Raw genomic sequence first — 16815 nt, forward strand, 5'->3', positions numbered from 1 at the left:
TTACTTACAAATTGCTTTTAAGGAATCCGAAGGTTCATTGCCGCCCTCACATAAGCCCGCCATAGGTTCCTATCCTGTGCAAGGTTAATCCACTCTCTGGTAATGAATAATAATAATTATAATAATAATAATAATAATAATAATAATAATAATAATAAATTTTATTTATTTACTAATATTTAATGTGCTGTACAACAGCCAGGGGCCAATTACAGTTCAGCACAAGAAAATAACAAAAACATTAACAATGATATAAATTACAATAGAAGTACATTTGAGCCGTTCAGAGCAAAAGTGGTGTACGTAAAAAATGGGTAATGAGAGTTAAAGTAAAAATTCTGTAAAATACAGCGCAAAGTTGAAAATAATATTCAATTTATTTAAAATATTAGTAGTCAGTGGATAGCAAGAAGGACATATTAATTGTTACCTTGCGCTGTATTTTACAGAATTTTTACTTTAAACCTCATTACCAAATTTTGACTTACACCACTTTTGCTCTGAACGGCTCATTTGAATAATTATTAAAATAATGACAATCAATAAGATGAAAATTTCAAATGAAAGAATGGAATTAAATAATTGAATGGAATCATATAAATAGTATTACAAAGATATAAAAGATGACCAGAATAATATAATACATGTCTAAACAAAAGACACAAATTAATAACAACTGACATAATATTTCAAAAAGCATATACTACACATTAAATCGATCCAAGTTCAATCCATACAATTTAGCACCTTTTATACATCTGAAGACCGGAGAGAGAGATTAAGAACTTCTATTATAAAAAGAATTATGAAATCTTAAATCCTTAGCAGGAACACGGAGACTGAAATTGCTTATGAATGATTCACAGTCAATATCACCCTTAATGACTTTACAAAATAATAAATAATCAAGATCTCGACGTCTGGCAAATAAACTACAGCAATTAAAATATTTGGAATTAACCTCATATATATAATCATCAAAATTAGGTAAAATTCTATAAGAACACAAATAAATAAATTTTCTTTAAATATTCTCCAACTTGCACAAACGGTGAAGATAATGACGGTGATAATGAATATGGATATTGAGATATTATAGAAAGTGAAGCAAACTGAGACATGAAGGGAAAGCTGCTCCTACACCATTTCCTTGCACAAACGATGAAGATAATGACGGTGATAATGAATAGCCTATGGATATTGAGATTTGATAGAAAGTGAAAAAAACTGAGGCATGAAGGGAAAGCTGCTCCACCATTTCCTTGCACAAACGATGAAGATAATGACAAATTCCATTAAAATCTGGATTCGCTGGGGTATGAACTGAATTCGGGTCTCCGAAGTGGAAAGTCAGTCATCTAAAATAATATAACATAATAAATATTAAACACAATCTTAAGTTGATCCATTCTGTATCAAGACCTGAAAACAATTGCAATACACACACGTGACTGACTCTCCGATCATTTATTTTTCACGGCCTATGAAAACACATCACAGTAAACATATTACGCGAACCTGTCTGCATGATTGACGTGTAGAAGAAATATCGTGCACAGTCGTAACTACTTGAACTTCAATAAATACATCAAGGTTCTTTTTACTCACGTTGCCAAGTAATGCCTGGCTATCTATTAATTCTGGTCTTATTCATTTTTTCCATGTACAGTCTTAGAAGAATGTTTTGTTGCGTCTCTTGCTGGTGGAAATGTTGAAGTTTTGACGAGGGATTTACACGAATAGGTTTGTATGCGCGCTGTCTCCATTGACTTTAAACCGAGCGGCCGTAAGCCTTTCGTCGTGCTGCCTTCTTAATGTCTTCTCCGACGGAGCAGTAAGTAGCGTGCTGGCTTGCGGTCTTTGGGGCCCGCGTTCGACTCTCGAGCAGGACACATTTTTTTATTAAAGTAACTAATTTTTATACACGTTATCTGTCTTCATTAATTTTTTTTAATAGTAGAACGAATTATTTTCCAACTCTGGCTCGACTAGAAGAATGAAAAATTCTTGGGAGATCTCCGTTCGCTTTCTCGGGAAATAAGAATTCCAATCTTTAGCAAAAACAGCCACTAAACTGTTTAAATTAAAAACGTATAAAATTACAGAGTTCAACGAATTGCTGTAGCACTACCACGCGAATAGTCAGATTTTGTAACTGGATACTAAAGAATATTGCCGATAGAGTGTATTCTGAATTAATAATATTTTCGGATAAAGAATGATTCGAATTACATGGCTGATACTGGAGCTTAGGAAACCCCTGGTTTGTGCATGAAGTTCGTTCCATTCCATGATAAAAAGATTGGTGAGTGGTGTGGTTTGAATGAAACAGAATATTCGCGTTTATTTTTTTTTATGAAGGCACTATCAATTATGCAGAATACGGAACAGAAATATTACGATCTTTTTTTGAACAATTAACAGATATTGAATGCCAGCAATCATTCTTTAATCAGTATTCTTCTATTGCACACACTGTTTACGAATCACTGGAACTTATTTAAGAAATTTTTGTAAATAGAGTTACCAGCACCGGATTGTAGCTTCCTAGTAACTCCGATCTTATTTCACGTGTCTTATTTGTATGGGGACTTAAAAGTCTAAGTTTATAAGATAACCGTCACACGATAAATGGACTAAAAGAAAATATCAAATAGATTTAATTACACCTGAGGGAATTACAAGTATTAACATGAAATTTGCATGCAGATGTCGATAATGTGTCACTGCTGAGGATCATCATTTTCAATAATACTTGCAAAATAAGTTAGTGTATATTATCAGTTTTGAACATCGATATAGCGCAGGCACGAAACGGAGTCTGGCGGCCCCGAACGATATTAACCGCTCTATAGACTTACAATTGGACGGAGTTACGTAATAAGAGACCAAGCGCCAAAAACCTGTTTCGAGATATTGACCATTGAAATAAATGTGTTTTTTTTTCATAAAACATTTTATGCAAGAAGAATTATACCATTCGTACTATTAAAAAAAATAGCACAAATAATACCAAAAAAGGCTAACCGATTTCTGATAAGATACTAGTAGTTGAATTAATATTTCAAAGCAAAATAAATAAATGAATTTTGTGCAATAAACTAATTTTTGCTTATAAATAACAGCAAAGTTGGGATATAGCATTCCTGATTTTTTCGAGTTAAATTAGTCTGCCATCAACAGATTTGTGCAAATAACTCTTTTTTTTTTCAAAATGTCTGTTGGTCTATTATTGCGTAACTCCGTCCAATTGAAACTCGACCTTTTGCGATGGATTTAAGGACTATAAGGTCCCCATCATGACTTCCTTCGAAAATAAAATAAATAATGTATTATTTTCAAATTTATGGCATTTCTATGAACGAGAGGACACCAGGAAACATTTACTAGACATTGATTGGAGTCGAAATTCAACTTAACTGACAATCTTAACCTATAATCTATCATTTGGGATGTTTAAATTTGCCTTTTTAGCGCTTCCAACTCAGAAATTAAATTCCTTATACCGTGATACTAGGCCTATACAATTCAGGTATAGCAGAGGAGGCAAGACCTGTCCTGTGACTTTATCATGTGCCGTGGCTATATCACCAATGGATATGAAAGGGGAAGATAGGTTTTAGTCTGAGATGAACTTCCGAGTCTGTAGATTCGTATAATATTAACCATCATGAAACAAACTCTCTTCCCTTCTCGCACAGCTCACATTCCAGGTCTTGCCTCCTCATTCTACACCACTTCATCGACTTTAACTGAATCTGTTGCTTTTCGTAATTTTTATTTAGTGTTCTTTCGGCAGTGTATTCTAATTTTTTTTCCCTTACAGCCGACTACATGAAAGTGTGCAGCAGAGAGGATCCAAACTTCAACGAATGTGTCAGAGACAGTCTGCAGACTGTGGTATCTCGAATGTGCGACGGTAGGTACATAATATAATATGCTGTGTACTTGCATTTTAGTGAAGTCTCGTTAAAAATTAAGATATTAGTATACGAATTCTGACCACATATTAGATTTTAATATCATTGATAAATTAATTGCTCTCCGCTGATTCTAATCCTGGTAGCTTTTCTAGCTATAAATTCCAATTTTATGCCAAAAAGAAAAATATATATTTATTTTCCTCCGCAAGAACTGGCTTTGTGATCTTTTGCTTTTGTTATATACCGTTTTAATTAAACAGTGACCTACGCTAAGATGTTCACATGACGAGTAAGTTGTTGTTAAAAGATCTTAGAAGATTAAGTAACGATGTTAACAGGCGGTAAATGATCTAATCTTAATATTTTTTCAGTAACTTAGAAATGAGTTTGTGTTGTGAATCTGTTTTAGAGTAGTAACAAAACCATCAACTTAATTTGTTATAGCCTAATTGAGATCTTTGTTTTTCAGCCTTTTTGATGATGAGGCCATTCTTTTCCTCACATTATTTAGTGCGGTCCCCTGGTCAAGGTGTAGAATGTACTGCAGTGTTACTCAAGCGTTTTTATGTTGAGATTCCTATTTCCTCACATTATTTTAGCGTAGAATAGAACATCGAACACAGTAATGTGAAATTTTATATTAATTAAAAACAATATAATCATATTTTTATTTAACGTAAAATATATGTTTTTAATTTTCATACAGAAACTTAAACAAATTATTGCTATCATTATCATCACCATTTCTATTATTATTATTATTATTATTATTATTATTATTATTATTATTATTATTATTATTATTATTATTATTATTTTATTCGCGGCTCCCCATTAACATCTGTTAGATCCCCCAGTGGGCCGCGGCCACTCAGGTTGAGAATCACTAATTACAGTACATGTTTTGATTACACTGAGGAAATATTTATATTGAGGTACCTTCAAGTAACTATTTCTTAAATTATTTTATACTCATAGAAAAGACAATAAATAAGTATATAGACAGACGGACAGATAGATAGATAGATATATAGATAGATAGGTAGGTAGGTAGGTAGGTAGGTAGGTAGGTAGGTAGGTAGGTAGGTAGATAGATAGATAGATAGATAGATAGATAGATAGATAGATAGATAGATAGATAGATAGATAGATAGATAGATAGATAGATAGATAGATAGATAGATAGATAGATAGATAGATAGATAGATAGATAGATAGATAGATAGATAGATAGATAGATAGATAGATAGATAGATAGATAGATAGATAGATAGATAGATAGATAGATAGATAGATAGATAGATAGATAGATAGATAGATAGATAGATAGATAGATAGATAGATAGATAGATAGATAGATAGATAGATAGATAGATAGATAGATAGATAGATAGATAGATAGATAGATAGATAGATAGATAGATAGATAGATAGATAGATAGATAGATAGATAGATAGATAGATAGATAGATAGATAGATAGATAGATAGATAGATAGATAGATAGATAGATAGATAGATAGATAGATAGATAGATAGATAGATAGATAGATAGATAGATAGATAGATAGATAGATAGATAGATAGATAGATAGATAGATAGATAGATAGATAGATAGATAGATAGATAGATAGATAGATAGATAGATAGATAGATAGATAGATAGATAGATAGATAGATAGATAGATAGATAGATAGATAGATAGATAGATAGATAGATAGATAGATAGATAGATAGATAGATAGATAGATAGATAGATAGATAGATAGATAGATAGATAGATAGATAGATAGATAGATAGATAGATAGATAGATAGATAGATAGATAGATAGATAGATAGATAGATAGATAGATAGATAGATAGATAGATAGATAGATAGATAGATAGATAGATAGATAGATAGATAGATAGATAGATAGATAGATAGGCTGAATATATAAATAAAGAAATAAATAAGTAAATAAATAAATAAGTAGATAAATAAATAAATAAGTAGATAAATAAATAAATAAGTAGATAAATAAATAAACAAATAAATAAATAAGTAAATAAAAAATATATATACATATATACAGTACCATGTTGCCTATATGCTTTGATAACTTGTGAGAGAGTATCGTTGAAGGATGATGAATATTGCAGAAGTGACAACAAGGAAGGCTGTTGTTCTGCTTGAGAAATGTTTCTCTTCGGACAGTGTGAATTGATATTTGTGTATTCTGCTATTGTGATATTTCTGAAAATTGCTAAAACTGAAAATGCACCACAGTATGACAAATGAACAAGCGGAGTAAGTGATGCGGATGGGAAGGGTGAATTTGTGTGGAAGAGTGTTGTTTCATGTTTCTTATGCGTAAGATTGTGTTTAGCACTTTCATACAAAATGTAGTTTCTGGTCTTGAAAAATATCTAGAGTTGATAATATTATAATTAGAAAAGTACTATCCTCATCCTCTTTCTTTTTTATTTTATTTTAGCATAAGAAGTAAATTATCCTCATACATCTCTTTTTCCCGGGGACGTTTTCTGCGGAAGATTTTTTTCTGTTATTTCTTCTCTCATCCTAATCACTCATCCCAATTTCCTTGTGTGTTACTGCTCATTTCTGCAAACTTTTCCACTAAAATATCACATACATCACGCCACGACTTTGAGTTGATACTTCTATTTTTGTATTTTTCACAAGAATAATTTCAGAAAAATTGTATTCTTCCTATTTCACTGATTAACAGCTCTATATATGCACAATCATAATGCATCCAAACATTCACTGTACTGCTGCACTATGCTAATACACTGTGCGTAGTGAATATGACTGTGCAAGGTATTCAACTGTTCACCCTAGTCCCTAGCACGTAGCTGTAGAGGAACGTCCGTAAGATCCTATAATACGCTGAACTGTGAAAGCTTCCATGTCATGTAAAGTAATTTTATATGGATCCGTAGACTGTAGCTCGTAGCATACGCGTGACTGTGTAACTGGCCGTAATCTTAGCTTGGAGGGAGAAGCAAGAAATTAAAGAAACGAAAGCTGATTATGTAGTTAGACACAAGTTAGAAAACATGGATTCCATCTGTATACTGTCAGCGTTGACAAAATTTACTTCCATTGACTGGTATCCCTATAACTTGGAAATACATTGTTCACTTTTCACCGACAGTGAGCTAATATAATATAGCCTAGTAATCATGAACATAATGCCTTTTATTATTTGCAAAAACGTACTATCAAACGCAATATACAAATAGCATATTAACTTTGTACATTAGTACGATACACCGAACGTTTCAGTTATCCTCTTTTGAGGCGCTTTGAGGTTTGTTACAGTTCCGAATTATCTCCTTCTTCATAAAACTTTACACATTGATTATCACCTCCAGTGTTTGATGTGGAGTACTTTCCCTTTAAGTTTATTTTGAAGAGGCGTCATTCTAAACACACAATAATACTACGATGTTTAATTCAGTAATGCTCACGACACCTGCACTAGGAAAATTACTGCACTCGTCGAGCGTTGCAGTAGAACTTACCCATATACCCCTACTTATCGATGAAAATGAACGACGTGAAAAGAAATGGCTTTATTAGCGACTAGAAGCATTTGAAATTCAGATATGGGGAAGAATCAAGAGTGAGAGTTGGACAGACAGAATAAGAGATGAAGCTGTGCTAGAAAGAGTGAGTGAAGAAAGAAAAATACTGAAACTGATCAGGAAGAGAAAAAGAAATAGGCTGGGTCACTGCCTATGAAGAAACTGCCTACTGAAGGATGCACTGGAAGGAATGGTGAATGGGAGAAAAGTTTGGGGCAGACGAAGATATCAAATGATAGACAACATTAAGATATGTGGATTGTATTCGGAGACTAAGAAGAAGGCATAATTTGGAAATGCTGGGTTTGCAGTAAAAGACCTGTCCTTGGGCACGAAACAATGAATTTATAAATGAATGAATGAAATGAGTTTTAAAGTTTACTGCTGCCATCTATCTACTCTCTTAATTATATGTACAAATTGTGCAAGGACGTAACATTTTAGTACGTATAATAATTAATTTAAACAACGGAAAATTAAGTTACTTTCACCGATATTTAAAAATATTATAGGAATTATATTTAATTAGGACATAGATATCATGCAACATCTACTTTAAGTGCCTCCTTTCGCCAATCAAATTTCTTGCTGAACATAGTTTGTGCGCTCCTCTGTAATTGTGCCCTGGTTATTATTTGAAATAAGTGCATAAATACAATTATTTTCCGAAATAAATCAAATTACTGTTTGCGAGTATTTATTATAAATGAAATAAAACTGCCACATAATAGTAATTATATTCCAAGGTAATTCTTCATGTATCAGTGTTTAAACTTTAAAATGTCCAAATAAATTTAAAGAAAGAAATGTACATCTCCCGTAATATTGAATTATGTAATCTGTTGCTATACGACAAACAGAATGCAAGACTAAAAGGACAAATGAAATGACGTAATTTGTGAAGAACGTCATGCTAGTGAAGGTGAAGGTCTTGTATACATTTAAAATACGGACGAACCACAGCAAAAAATTCAGCCTTAGAATCTCATGCTGGTAGAACAGTAACAGTGAGAAATGTTTACAAAATACAGAACTACTAAATTTATAAATGTAAGTATCCCACTCTGTGCTGTGAACTTCACGACTGTATAAACCCCTGAATTTTGTATGAGGAGAGCATGGGAACTTTCAAGAGAATTATCTTTCATAGGAATAACGTGATTGTAATTTCTGTCACCCAATCACGATTTATTCGTGCATTATACCAAGAAGCCAGAACAAGTCGGAAGAATCCCATGAATATTATGTCTGTTGATGAAAGCACTTCGGTGAGAATCTTTGGATGTATATGATGGCATCAACAGTTTCTCCTCCCACATGACCAACAAAAGCTGAGATACATCAGCTGAAGAAATGACAGTTCCTACCATTGCCTTATCTTCAAATTGGTCTTACTTTTATAAGGTCCATAATTAGAAATGTTTTCTACATCAGTAGTAAACTCCATCATCACCCTTAATTTTGGCATTGCAAAAAGTTAAATATTTCTCACCATCCATAATGGTGACTGTGTTTATGGATCGATGCCGTCTTTTAGATCGACAGCACAGGGATTCGATCAACCTGAGCCTCTGTATTCTTCGTAGCCTTCCTTAATCGCGTTATTTCACATCAGTTTCCAGTGTATGGTCAAATATGAAACACTAAATCTGGTCTAAACTTCTTGTTGAAGTTCCATTTTTTTTTCAAAAGTTACAGAATTGTGATAAAATTTTTATCGGTCAATATTCTGGGTCGTCTACTTTTTCATAGATATACGCATTGTATTCCATCTCTATACTCAGAAATTGTCATGCAAATTATGCTCTGGATGCAACTGTGTGACTCAACTACGCGAAATATTTACTTCTTTGGTAACCGTCCAACTAGACTATAAGGGTGCTATTCATAGACATTTCGCTAGCCCGCGCTACGAGCGTGCTAAACAGGATTCATATCATATCATATAGCTAACACTGGTTTATGAATATGAAAAACGTTAGTTCGCTGATCATCCACCGAAAGCCCGCGCTAAGAATGTCTATGAATACGGCCCTAAATAATTTTCTTCGAGCTTCAACTCAAAGTCTCTTTTTGATAACTCAGCCAATCAACAAAGTTTCCTTCTTATTTAGCTTTTATTGGAACAATAAAAGCATCATTGATGTCTATATTATTTGTCATTTAATTAATTTGAATGAATATATTTTGTCTGAATATTTTCGTTATATAAGAACTGGCTTATTAGCTTCCCTTCATGTATTAAAGTTGTTAAAAGATTGTCGGCCGCTAAAAATTTATGTAATTATCCAGTACCGACAAAACCAACCATTCGACTACCCTAGTGACAAAAAAAAAAACATCCGACGATCCTACCTACAAAACAACTATCCCACTAACCTCGGAAAGAAACATTCGATAAACCAGCTGAACGATTAACGTAACGAAAAGGCAAAGGAACAAATGGACCACAGAAAGAATTAAGTAATATAAAAAATAAAAATCAACCGACCAACTAAGTAAGCGACCGACCAAACAACCGACTGAACAACTGAGCAAGCGACCGGCCGTCCAACCAACGAACTAGGCAAGTAAAAGGTCATCCGACCAATTAAGCAAGTGACTGACTAACCAACCAGGCAAGCGATCGACCAACCGACAAATAAGCAACCAATCGACCAACCAAACGACGAACTAGGCAAGCGACCGACCGACAAAACGACGAACTAGACAAGTGACCGACTGACCGACCGACCAATCAACAGATCGAAGAACTCAGCAGACGACGCTGACCAATCAATAAACTAGACAAGCAACCAACCTACTAGTCATGCAACCGGCTGACTAACTGATGGACTCGGCAAGAGACAGACGGACTTAGCAAGAGACCGACTGACCACCTAAACAAACGACTTATCAACCAATTGACTGACCAGCCAACAAAAGCAACCAAATCAAATTGACTACTTTGCAAAAATAGAAACATATTTTATGTTCGGTCCTCTTCGTTGTGAATCGTCGTACACAAGGTAAATAGCCTAACTACTATTGTCACTGTTACCTTCAAATTTAAAGTATGAGTAGTGCAAAATACCGTTAGCTGATTGCGTTCAACACACCTCAGTGTCAGTTACGGGTCAAGGACGCATATTTCATTCGATTTTTTACATATAGGCTATATGTGATTGTATTTAAATTGTTTAAGCTGCACCTTGTGCGAGTATAATAATAAATATCATTCCAAAATGATAGCACGCAATACATCTTTTTAACATTGCAATTACTATGCGTTTTAATGTCACTTTGAACCACACAGGTTATTCACAGATAATGTAATGCTGTTATGGTGATAATGGGTTGAGAGCGGCAGAGGAAATTTTAAATGCTTAACAGAAGTTCAGTTGCTCCTTCACAAATATCATACGAACTTTTCAAGAATGAACTCTAATTCCCTTCGTGAAAAACTGGTGTAAAGGTACGATTCGGCTCCAAATTAATAAGATAAGTGATATATGAGTAGAAAGATACATAGAGCGTTGAACTTGAATAGATGTACAAATTCAGAGTAATTTTTAAAGATAGCATAACAATAACAAATACAGCGTTTTACAAAACTACCATTACTTCAAAGTTAAAGAATTACATTAGTCAACAGCCATTTTGCGCCAGAGACAAAACTAATTTTTACCAATTTCAACCTGCTGAACTCAAATACAACAAGCAAAATGTTCAATGAGTTCGTGTTTTTGAGACGCACAATCATTGATTTCTTTAAATTTTCTTACAAAATTCACGTTTTCTCGCGTTTAACATGTCTCTGCACAAATACAGTAGATCATCGATTATCCGAATACCGATCAACCGAAACATCGGTTAACCGAAAGCGTTCCAATCGGCAAATTTGAATTTGTGCGCGCGCCATGTAGAAGTTTTGCTAGCGCTGTTTCCGAGATTTAGCGGCAAAAAAACGAGTCTCAGCTCTGAAGCAAAAAAAAAAAAAAAAGGTTTGGACTTCTTTTCCTAAATTGTAGGCCTATTTAATGTAAGATGTGTGATACAAAATACGGTATATATATATATATATATGTATATATATACTGTATGTACAGTTTTGTGTTTAATATCAGAGTTTCTTTGTTTCATGCTGCTCCTATAACACGGTTACAATTTGTTTTCGTAAACGATCGGTCATCCGAAAAATAAATTATCCGAACACCCCCCATCCCCAATTGTTTCGGATAATCGATGCTCTAATGTATGACAACATTTACGTTAAAAATACATTAAGATGGGTAGACTATCCCTGTAGAACAATATACTGATGGGGATGTTCTATTACTCTGTTAAGAGTGGTTTATCGAGGTGTTGTGAAAAAGAGCTGTACGAATTTCTTTCAGTTTAGTTGCAAACTTCAGTTAGGGTGATATTCAGTTTGAGACGTGAATTTTCTTTTCAGTACGCGTGTTAATAATAGTGATCATTTTGTTACGTTTGTGGCGAATTCACTCCAGTGAAACAAAAGTGCAAATTACGATTGATTCGAAAAGGATAGGAATTATATTTCGGATGCAGAGTAGGCAATTTTGATAAACGTTAGGCCCCTCATTTTTGTTGTAAAACTTCAACTTTACAACTTCAGCGAGAGCAAAAATCGAGCCATGACTTTTACCACATCAATGGTTTGGAGGGAACCGACTGCTACTTTTGTTTGACTCTACCAGTGCATCTAAAACAAACAGTTTCACATCCGAAAATTCCATAAGCCATCCGCCCAGTCTTTCACAATGTACCAATTCCGTCAATAATTTTACATACGGTTCTACATGATCGACCGAAGAAGCTGGCCCTTCTGAGGTCTTTCAATACGAAAATAGTTCCCCAACAGTGTTTTAGTTATTCACAGACGTAGAACGAAATGATCTGATAAGAGATCTGGACCCTAGTAAATATAAAGCTGAATTGATAGCTTCCAGACTCTAAGGTTGAAATTTATTAGCAAAAGACACTAGTGTCAGTATTTCGTGTTCAACATGAACCATATATTCTATTCTACTCGATGAAGGATGACATTATTTTTTGTAATGATATTGACACCTTATGGACGCCCCTATTCTGCAACATAACCAAGAAGACTGGCGATTGTTCATAGATTCGTAGAAAACAAATCTAAAAGAAGCTGTTCTCCTGCACAATCGCAATGTATTTCCATCTGCCAGACAATTTATATCGTAAAAATGAAAGAAAAACACGGAAATATTAAATTCTTTCAGCAATGCGTTAACTATTCAAACTTCGAAAGGTTTGTATGTGAAGACTTAAAAGTGGTAGCTTTGCTTCTTGGAATGCTGGTAGGCTTGAAAAAATGTTGCTGTTTTCTTTGTGAGTAGAACAGTCGTGCCAGAGAAGCATTATTTACTTACTTAAAAATGGCTTTTAAAGAACCAGAAAGTTCATTGCAGCCCTCACATAAGCCCGCCATCGGTCACTATCCTGAGCAAGATCAATACAGTCTCTATCATCAGATCCCACCTCCCTCAAATCCATTTTTATATTATCCTCCCATCTACGTCTCGGCCTTCCCAAAGATCTTCTTCCTCCGGTCTCCTAACTAACGCTCTATATGCATTTCTGTATTCGCCCATACGTGCTACATGCCCTGCTCATCTCAAAAGTCTGGATTTAATATTCCTAATTATGTCAGGTGAGAATACAATGCGTGCAGTTCTACGTTGTGTAACTTTCTCCATTCTCCTGGAACGTCATCCCTCTTACCTCCAAATATTTTCCTAAGCACCTTATTCTCAACACTCCCAACCTCTATACCTCTTTCAAAGTGAGAGTCCAAGTATCACAAATATACAGAACAACCGGTAATATAACTGTTTTATAAATTCTAACTTTCAGGTTTTTTGAGAGCAGACTGGATGACAAAAAAATTCTCAAAATAACACACATTTCCCATATTTATTCCGAGTTTATTTTTCGCATAGACATGCAGAAGATATAACCCGTTCAATTCCAAATCCTCTATTATCTTGCACTTTCCTAATGGCAATTCTAGAGCGAAGTTAAAAAGTAAAGGTGATAGTGCATCTCCTTGTTTTAGCCCACAGTGAATTGGAAAAGTATTAGGCAGAAACTGGTCGATACGGACACTGCTGTAAGTTTCACTAAGGCACATTTTAATTAATCGAACTAGTTCCTTGGGAATACCAAATTAAATAAGAATGTTATATAAAACTTCTGTCTTAACCGAGTCATATGCCTTTTTGAAATCTATGAATAACTGATGTACTGTACCCTTATACTCCCATTTTTTCTCCAATATCTGTCCATTACAAAATATCTAATCAATAGTCGATCTATTACGAACATTTTTTCTAATGAAACATTTTAATATCTCCCGCTTCCATAAAGCAGTATCATTTCAAAAGAAATTTCTCGTTGCTTGATTTAAAAAACGGGTACAAGACTCCCAGTTTCTGATAATCGTTGAGAAACTGCTACAAAATTTCGCCGATTAGGTAACCTTCTTGACGTTGACGGTACATCCTTCTTGCCATACTTGAATTACGACGACTTTCTCCATAAGTTAACAACATATTGTTGTATTCCTGAACTGTGAATGGCATTGTAAGTTGTTTATCAAATACCTGTACTGGGAACTGCCATCCTGCATGAATCCTGCTGAACATATTGCCACGTGTTACGCCAAAATATTAACAAATTTAAGCATGCATTATTATTTAATTTCACGAAAACGTAATAGAACACACGAATATTTATTTAAACTAATATTAACTCCTTGCTAGATATGCCTACTGATGTAATTGGTTTCATAATTTTATTAACGATATAAGCAGTATAACGCAAATAAAATAAGGAGATAAATATATTTTTTTTGTGAAAACTATGAAGTTTTGACCCTATGTTGTATGGACATTTTTTGATCCTGTAGACCGTCCCCGACGACTATGAAAAGGATGACACTTAACCCCTTACATCCTGTATAACCACATAATATCACACGTCGGGTGGTGTGCACACGCAAACAGGCGTACAACCAATGGTGCTAAGATAGTAATGTGTGGAACAATACGTGCGTTGTATATTTATGTTGGTGTGTTCCAAGTTTAAACCATTTAGCATAAGATGACCTTCGTAGCAGTACGCTGTAGCTTAGCTCACCCAGCAAATATCTTCTAAGGTTGTTTATAAGTTAAATAAATGCCTAGAAGACATGAATAGTACGCTTCTGACGGAAGAGATCTAGCGTATATTTTATAGCATGTTGAGAAATAAAGAGACAGTGATGAACCAAACAAACCGGACTCAAGTTTCATGTCAGATATGAAGTTATCAGTTACTAATTCAAGTTTACTCTTCTTCCTCCTTATGAACGGTGCAGTAATTGCTGCGAGCGATTTGGTGAATCTAAGAATATTGCTTTATATACGGTTAGCCTGTTGTCATTAAAAATGAACTGCAAAATTTAATTAAATTTTAGTATATTCTATGAAGTGGTTTGGGTATTATCATAGTCTAGTATATACAGTCACGAAGCTCAATACGTAGTAAATATGAATCCATAGATAGTTGCTAACCACTAGGATCGCTACTATCGCCTTATTACAGACAATGCGAAATAGTACCTGCACAGCCTATTGTTCCTAGTACCCTCATAAACTCAAGCTTCGTGATTGTATTCACTATACTGTGGTATTACCGTGTTATATATTTTATTTTATATACCGGTACTAGTTAAATTTATAAAATGATGACAAGGTGAAAAGTGTGGTTTCTTAATGCATTTTTCGGTAGAAAGTATCCTTTTCAGACTATCTTAAAAAATTACACACATTAGGTAAAGCTGCAAAAATCAAATTAAAGTTACTGCAGAATAAATCGGAATATATATTGTATGTATGTATGTATGTATGTATGTATGTATGTATGTATGTAGGCTATGCATGTATGTATGTAGGCTATACATGTATGTATTTATGTAGGCCTATGTATGTATGTATGTATGTATGTATGTATGTATGTATGTATGTATGTATGTATGCATGCGTGCATGTATATACCACGTGCATATATGTATGCATACACTACATGTAATAAAGATAGATGTGGATTTATTCAGAAATTATACAGGGACATCATTTTATTTTTACTTCAATTTTTATTGTACCTGAGTTTTTGAATGTACTTCACTCCCACCCCTTCTACTAATGAAGTTCCAACTTCCTCCATACAGAACCAAGGCCGCATGTAAACACTACTGAGTTAGTGAGTATAGTACGTTCCAGAAATATGTTCGCGTTTTCCAGTGACGAAAGAGCTTTCAATATTGAATCATATTTTCGCACAGGTACTGTCCGTTTGCCTACGTCGTATCTCGATTTCCCCCACCTGCTTCTGCTCGCCCTTCTGTTAAGAGCTGGGCTGTCTTAGCTCTTTTCTGAAAACATTAATTTCTCTTAGGAATTGGAAGTTTACGTAATATTATACAGCTGTTTAATTTAACTTAAATAAAAGGGCCTCGTTAAGTAATTAACTGTCACGTGATTTCCTCCCTTTCTACAATCCTGCGGCATAACCACTTGGATGGACAGTAGATAGCATGTCTGAGTAATTTTATATTTTCGGGTCGGGCAGAAGTGAAGATTGAATTTACAGTACGTAAAGTAGGTACAGAATTATTTCAACATGAGTTACTAGTACGAAGGACGAAACTGGCAATTGGAATTAGATGCAATAGTCTGTAGTGCGATAATATGCACAAAAGAACTGAAGCCTGTATCGAAATGAACGGCCACCATTTTCAAAATTGTGTTTAAATATTCATATTATGATTATTTTTCAATTTAACTTCTTTCTCTATATTGTACGCTAATGTGCTGTAGACAGTATAATATACACTGCATAATGAATACGTTCGCATGGATAACTCACTTCGTGAGTAGAAACACTTATTCTTAATACAATACTGTACTTTGATTAAAGAAAAACCTAATGAAAATTATCAAACTCAAAATCGCGATATTTCCTAGTTTACGTAAATGGATGAACTACTTTTTTTCCTTCCTATACCTAGTAGAGTGATGTGTGTTTTACGCCAGTATCATCGAACTCCAGTCTTGGAGGGGGGAGCAAGCGGTGTTTCCGGTTCTCTAAAGGTATAGACAGGTTAATATTAAAAATGTTAGTAAAAATAAAATGATGTTCCTGTACATACAAATGCATTACAATATCAAAATTCGTTCTTAAATCCAGTTGAAATAAAGTGCTGTCACAATGGCAAGTATTTCTC

At 34.1% G+C, this 16815-nt stretch overlaps 2 protein-coding genes across 2 annotated transcripts in view; one reads left to right on the forward strand and one right to left on the reverse strand.

Annotated features, from left to right (window-relative positions):
* The window catches only part of Hacd1 (3-hydroxyacyl-CoA dehydratase 1), a 136083-nt gene that overhangs the window by 110729 nt on the left and 8539 nt on the right, over positions 1–16815 (reverse strand). The window lies entirely within an intron of this gene.
* The window catches only part of LOC138699982 (circadian clock-controlled protein daywake-like), a 32922-nt gene that overhangs the window by 7088 nt on the left and 9019 nt on the right, over positions 1–16815 (forward strand). The window contains exon 2 of the mRNA XM_069826235.1: positions 3827–3919. Within this exon, the coding sequence (XP_069682336.1) occupies positions 3835–3919 (85 nt within the window). The 5' untranslated portion in view covers positions 3827–3834. The remainder of the gene's footprint in view (positions 1–3826; positions 3920–16815) is intronic.

The sequence above is a fragment of the Periplaneta americana genome, chromosome 5 (genome assembly GCF_040183065.1).
Source record: "Periplaneta americana isolate PAMFEO1 chromosome 5, P.americana_PAMFEO1_priV1, whole genome shotgun sequence".
Classification (NCBI taxonomy): Eukaryota; Metazoa; Arthropoda; class Insecta; order Blattodea; family Blattidae; genus Periplaneta; species Periplaneta americana.